The following is a 6,974-nucleotide window of genomic DNA, read 5'->3' on the forward strand; positions in this document are numbered from 1 at the left end:
AGTATTTACAGTTGCTTCCTTTGAATTTAAAGCAAGATGACTGAGTGACTGAGAAGCAGGATCTCCAACTAGAGGTTCCTCTCTGTGCTCCAGAACAGCACTGACAGTATTTCTAAAATCTGGTTCTTCATTATCCTGTAAAGTTAGTAGTTTTGAAGGCCCACTACACAACTTCTGTGTGCTACATGCATTTTGCTCTTCTTCTTCAAAATTCTGTCTAATATCTGTCTGGTTATCATATACTTGGCAATTCACTTCAGTTTTCAATTTAATCCTTTCAGGATTTTTAACAGTTACTTTATTAATTTCTTTGTCAGCTTCCATGTGATGTATCACTTCTCTATTACTTCCAACAAATCGCTCCGCATTACTTTTCAGAGCCAGTTCTTTCACTATTTTTTCTTTAATTTTCTGACTTACTTGGAGCTGTCCATCATACAATTCCACAGCAATGTGTCCACCTGATTCTCTAGACACAATTACAGCCTTCAGCAGTTTACCAAGGAATGTTTCCTCAAACCACCTAGTAACTCTTGCTGAAGTTTTTGTCTCCCTGAGTTCTGACAGACAGCATTTAATAGCTTGCATGGGTGTGAATATTAGGTCAGTGGCTGAGTCTGGAATGGGCATCAACTGGTCTCTCTCAACCATATCCTTATTTCCAAAATCCACAAAGTCTGCACATACATAGGATGTTGATTCCACAGGAGAAGTCAAAGCTCTATAAAAGAGACCATTTTCAAAATATCTGGCTATACATAATGGCCTGTCACTGGTATCGTATTTTGCATTATCTGACATTTTACTTATGACACTAACCTCCTTCATCAATGCCTCTAGAGTTTCAGTGTTTCGATTAAGCTGACAATAGAATTTTGAAGGACTATGTATGTGAGTTATATAAACCTCCTCCTCACTTCCAATTTTTATATTAAAAGACGAGTAGCAAAAACTGTACAGAGAACCCAAAGATGCAAGATTTCTCAGACCAGTATCTTCTGATTGGGTGAGACCACGTTGTCTGAGGAATTCCTCTGCACTACCAAATGGAGTCTGTAAGTCAACTACACTGCATAAACAGTTGGGGCTTACAAGAATAAGAGCATAAATGATACAAGTCAGTGGTCCTCTAGAAGCAGAAATGAAGTCTCCAAAATATCTACACACTTCACCAGAACAATCAGTCTGTAAAGGAACATTTTTAAGCGCACATCGAAATGCTTGACTTTCCAGAGTTAGGAAATCTGGAAGAACAGCTCGAAGGTCTTTAAGTAAAACTCTTTCCCGATAACCATAGTCTACAAAAACCACCTCAACCTCGTTCATGGATATCTGCTGCACAACAGTTGCTCTGTACCACTTCCCATCTTTGGGATATTTAACAATACAGGCAACCTGTCCAGTTTTGTAAGGACTGCTATACTCTTCATAGTAAGTCTGAATTTGTTCCATTAATTTACTTAGCTCTGTCAGTCTGCTTTGCAACTGACATGAAAAATCTGCTGGGGAAACAACACAAGAACACACTACTTCCAAAACAGCTCCTGGTTTAAACACAAACTCTTTATAAAATAATTTTTTTTCAGGTACCGATTTATGCCTTTTAGAGATACCACCTCTTCCAAAACAGGGCAGCTCAACAGATTCTCTCAGTACTGAAGGCACACTTAATGATTTTTTTTTCTGAAATATCTCTCCATTTCCAGATACCTTATTTTTATGAGTATTATAGATTCTCTGTGCATTTACTTTTTTTTTTTTTAGTTTCCGGGCAACTGTGGCTTGACTTTTTTTTGCTGAATTTAGAATAGAATCTGGTGCCTTTTCACAGTATTCAGCATACCCAGCTTGAACCATACACATAGCAACACTTTCTACCTGCAAACCATTTTTACACTGCACATCAACGATATACTTGTTGTTGCGCTTTCCAACGACATGAAGCATGAGTAGCCTGTCAAACACAGTGTCTTTGAAGAAATCATTTTCCTTTTTAACCCACACATCATCCATAGGAAATGTGCAAGCAAGTGCACAACTCACAGCTAAAGCTGGTAACTCAGAAAACTCAGGGAGCAGTGTTTTCACATCATACCGGGGTACTGTATCTGTATTCCCATAATCCAAAAAATAAACAGTAATGTTTAAATTAAGCACTTCAGTGACAACACCCCGATAATAATGCATGTCTTCACTATAGCGGGCACAGCACAGGAACCCAGGTTCTGGGTTTTTAAGGACCATTTCATCATCTCCACATTCATTATACACATCTGCAATATTTTTCATCAAGGCTTGAAATTCATTCCAATATTCACATGTTTGAATCCAGAAGTCAGATGGATTTATGACATATACCACAAAAGCAGTATGGAAAGAATTCATTTGCATTTCCACTCTTTTCCAGTGGCTTGACGAACAAATATCCCATTCAGGTGAGCACGTTTTTGTGTGTTTATTTCCAGTACAATTCTTAAATAAACTGTATCTCTCATCACATGGTCTGTGATCTGCAGCAATACCTGTGATTTTTGTTTCTGAAAGTGAGGCACAAGATGCAGCTGCCTCATTCGGGTTTTCTGGATGCTTAATATTAATTCCAGGATTTTGATTTTGCAGCGTAATATAATACAAGTGTTTAATGTCATTGAATAAATCAACATGGACACACACAGAAGTTTGTCCTATCAAGGCCTGTATAAGTTCTTTCACCTGAATTTTTATTGTTGTTTCATCTTGACTACCTAAACAAGACAGTGCACATGGAAATGAAATCATCGGTAATGCCATAAACTCTACTTTAAGTTTTTGAACACAACTAGATGGCACAGCTTCAATATTGCCAAAATCCATAAACCAGACTTCTACATGGTTGGAACGAAGCTGTTTTATCACTCCTCTATGCCACTGTCCATTTTGCCTTTTGGCAGCACAAAGCAGTCCTAAATTATCAAAAGATTTGTTATTTTCTGTACTGAGAGCTTCATAGTACAAATGCATAGCTCCTGTCAAATCTTCCAGCTCTTTCTGCCATTTCTGTATCTGACAGTAAAATTTATTTGGGCTTATTGCAAGAGTTACTTTTACATTTTCTTTACTGCCAACAGGTAGACACGGAAAGAGATCATCTGGAACTGGCCAAAAATCTGTTGGTGCCTCAGATTTACTGAAAGTAAGCAACTCCTTGACTGGATACTTCTGTTGCAACAGTTGCGGCATCCTCTTACAAAGCGTTTCTTGAGGAAATGTTCTTAATGTTTCTATAATAAGACAAAATGAATCTCCATCAATAAATTTTCCTAACTGCAGCTCAAGAACATCACCAATGATCTTTGGCACTTCTAGAATAAACAGTTGGTATGGTATAACAGCTTTCACATGACCTGTAATCTGTAATCCTACCAGAGATGAAAAATAATTAATGGCTTTTGGACCCCATTTTTCTCCAAGAGGAAGTATGCTTGCAAAAACGCCCAAAACCACCTTTGGAGGCAGCTGAAACAATTCATCACAAGCAGAAGCAAGATGTGTTTCCTCAACCATTAGCACTTGCCCAGAGTCTATAAGAAAAGCCTCACAGGTATTCTCTCTCATTTCCAGAACTCTTCCTCTATGCCATTTTCCTTCTGTGTCTTCCACCAAACAAGATCCACCAACATCAATATTATCTTTTACTTTGAACACACGTTGAATTTCATTTTGTAGTATGTAATAGTCAAGCTCACATGCTGCCATGTGTTGACCCTGGAACACTATAGCCAAGCATTCGGGATGGCATTCTATATGAGTTATCTTCAGATTCATATCTACTACATTTGGTGAAGGAGTCAGAGATTCCATTCTGTCTGCAAAGAAAAGGAGTAAGATCAGCCTATTAACTTTCCATATTTTTTTCTCTGTCAACTAATTCCTTACACAAAATTTATTTTCAAAATACTTTAATACCACATCATTACATTTCTGGTTAAAATGTATTCTGAGCATTTAACAACGCCACGTTTTATGCAACTGGGACACACCTGACACAATTCTCTTTGTAAAGACATGTTCAGATAACATCTGAAAAAAAAAAGTACCTCTGGACCTGCTCTTGTGGCTAGACTAATTTTATCACTTGAGAATAATTTGTAATCAGAAAGCTATTCCCAGAATAACACAGAGAATTAAAGATTGTATCAGAATACTGGGCAGGGGGAACACCAACATGCAGGGATGCGGAATGGGACAGGACAGCTGACCAGGAAAAGAACTGTATTTATTCTCAAAGAGAAGTATTTCTGCTCAAAAAAAACAAAAGAGTGGGAAACAATTCACATAATTTATACACTCTCTGCTTATCTCACAAACATTATTTATATCCAGTAGATTTAACCACAAATCTCTTCAAAAAAAGATCAAATTCAGTGTTTCATTGCATTGAACTTGCAGTTACAAGGAGATTTGACTTGCAAAAGTTTTTCCACTGTGTTCCTCTTTCTTTTTAATATGTCAATGAACAAGGACTCCTCCTCTACTCATCCTGCTTTTTCTGTGTAAATCACTTTTCCAAATCAATGACATCTTACAGCTCTGTGCTTTTCTGTTTACTTAATCTGGCTGTCTTTATATTACCAGGTATAGCTTTAGTATATTTTAAGTTTTCAGAATTGCAAGGACATAGAGAACACATTATCTGTCGAACATTTCTGCTCTGCCCATCAACTAACAATTGTGCCAGGTGCGTTTTGTACCATCTCAACACTCTGATTCTGACAGTTTAAGTATCCTCAAACCCTTCAGATACTTCTCTGACCTTCATCTATAATCTGGTCTCCAAGATCAGCTTCCAGTTCTATTCAAATTTATCAATGGATCTGTGATTTCAGTGTTCAAAAAGGCTGTGCATGCCCATAATTCATCCACGCAATTCTATGAAATAAACTGCTGTTCTAACAAAGTAATTAGGGGCAAACATCTGTCAAATGCAAAGATAGTGGATAAATCACAGAATCATAGAATGGTTTGGGTTGGAAGGGACCTTAAAGATCATCTGGTTCCACCCCCCCTGCCATCAGCAGGGACACCTTCCACTAGACCAGGTTGCTCAAAGCCTCATCCAACCTGGTCTTCAACACTTCCAGGGAGGGGGCATCCACAACTTCCTTGGGCAACCTGTGCCAGTGTCTGACCACCCTCACAGTGAAGAAGAACTTCCTAATATCTCATCTAAACCTCCCCTCTTTCAGCTTAAACCCATTTCCCCTTGTTTTGTCATTAACTGCCTTTATGTCATTAACTACACAAGGACAGACTGGACAGAGTATATCAATCATAGAATAGTTTGGGTTGGAAGGGACCTTTAAAGGTCATCTAGTCCAACCCCGCTGCAGTGAGCAGGGACATCTTCAACTAGATCAGGTTGCTCATAAATATGTTCGATTTATGAATTTTTGTGTAAAGCTGAAAGTGAAATTTTCAGTTTCCACTACAAGTTATTAGAGCAAGATCCTCCACAGCCTGCAAAACAACTGCCATGGTAAGATTTTATTGCAAGCATACATGAAGTGGCTATTATCATACAATCTATCTCCAGAGTAAATACTGATCCTTATCATTCTAGTGCACCCAAAAAATAAAAATTAATAAATAAATGAGCACTCCTTCTATAAAACTTGCCAGAACATCTCAGGCAAAATTAGGAAGGATACATGATTTCTCAAAGAAAACGCAAACCAAACCAAAACAACAACAACAAAAAAAAACAACCACAAAACAAAACAAAAAACCCACCATCAAACCACCACAAACCAAACCCCAAAACCACCAGCCATCCAAAAAACCTTCCAGTAAAAGCAGTACCAAATCCAGATCTGTCAAATACCCTCTTAAAAAAAGCCCCTCTTTTTTTCACTTTTCTCTGTAATGAAATAGAAAGCTAAATTCTGGGGTTTTTTGAATGAAAGAAAAGAGCCTTCAGGAAAGGGTTCTGTCTGCCTTCAAGAAACATCTGACTGTTAGACAGAACCAAACTTTAAAGTGTACGACTGACACTCTGGGCGACTCTTGTTTTCTGGGGTGTTTTGTTTGGGTTTTTTTCTGTTTTGGTTTGGGTTTTTTGTTTGTTTTTTTGTTTTCTTTCATCGAAACAAACCCACATCCAGTCATATTTCTACAGTTTACAAAATGACCCTTTGCTTTTTACTCACCAATACACCAGTAAGGATTCATTCATTCAGAACACACTTTTAGAAAGCTCATTCCTCTTATTAACAACTCTGCATCTCTCTATAAGGAAAGATGACAGGAAAATCATTAGAAAAATAGAAGCAAACTAAATTCTTGTACTACTACTCCTCTAAATCCTCCTCCTGCCCAAACACAAACACACCCTGGAAATGTTCCTCATACACAGTTTAATTGCAAAGTTAAGATTTTAAAAAAGAAACAAACAAACAAACAAAAAAAAAAACCCAAACAAACCAAAAACGAACAAGTTACAAAACGGAATCCACCTTCCTATAACCATGGTAAGACCATTCTTTCCTCACTGCAGTTCAAAAACCACACCAGTCAGATGCACACCACACAGATAATCTACCACCTACTTTCTAAGCATGAGTGGTCACAAAGTTATTTTTGTTTGCAATGCTCCAGCCATCAAAATCTATCCTCTACCACGCACTACTACCATACAAACTTACACCAAAATAAAAGGCCTTTTAAATGCAGCCAAACACAGGACACAAGCGACAGGTGAGGGGATCTGCGCTGCCCGTCCCGTCCCGTCCCGTCCCTCCCCCCAAGCTCTTACCGGGGCGAAAAAACGGGAGGGGGCTCCCGCCGCCGGGGGAGCCTCGAAAGTGAAGACCGCTAATCTTCAGCGGCAGCAACAGCTTCCTTACCACTCACAAGTGAGAAGGCGACGTGCGAGAACCATAACTGCCAAAGCACAACCACCTCACACCGCCCCGACACCCAGCACAACCACTCCCCAC

The 6,974-nt window shown here is 38.6% G+C and overlaps 1 protein-coding gene across 1 annotated transcript in view; it reads right to left on the reverse strand.

Moving 5' to 3' along the window:
* Positions 1–3,843, reverse strand: part of TDRD15 (tudor domain containing 15) — a 5,967-nt gene extending 2,124 nt beyond the window's left edge. The window contains exon 1 of the mRNA XM_029085106.1: positions 1–3,843. This exon is cut by the window's left edge and continues 2,124 nt beyond it. Coding sequence (XP_028940939.1) covers positions 1–3,840 — 3,840 coding nt within the window. The 5' untranslated portion in view covers positions 3,841–3,843.
* Positions 3,844–6,974: the final 3,131 nt, after the last annotated feature.

The sequence above is a fragment of the Antrostomus carolinensis genome, unplaced genomic scaffold (assembly GCF_000700745.2).
Source record: "Antrostomus carolinensis isolate BGI_N321 unplaced genomic scaffold, ASM70074v2 scaffold24125, whole genome shotgun sequence".
NCBI lineage: Eukaryota > Metazoa > Chordata > Aves > Caprimulgiformes > Caprimulgidae > Antrostomus > Antrostomus carolinensis.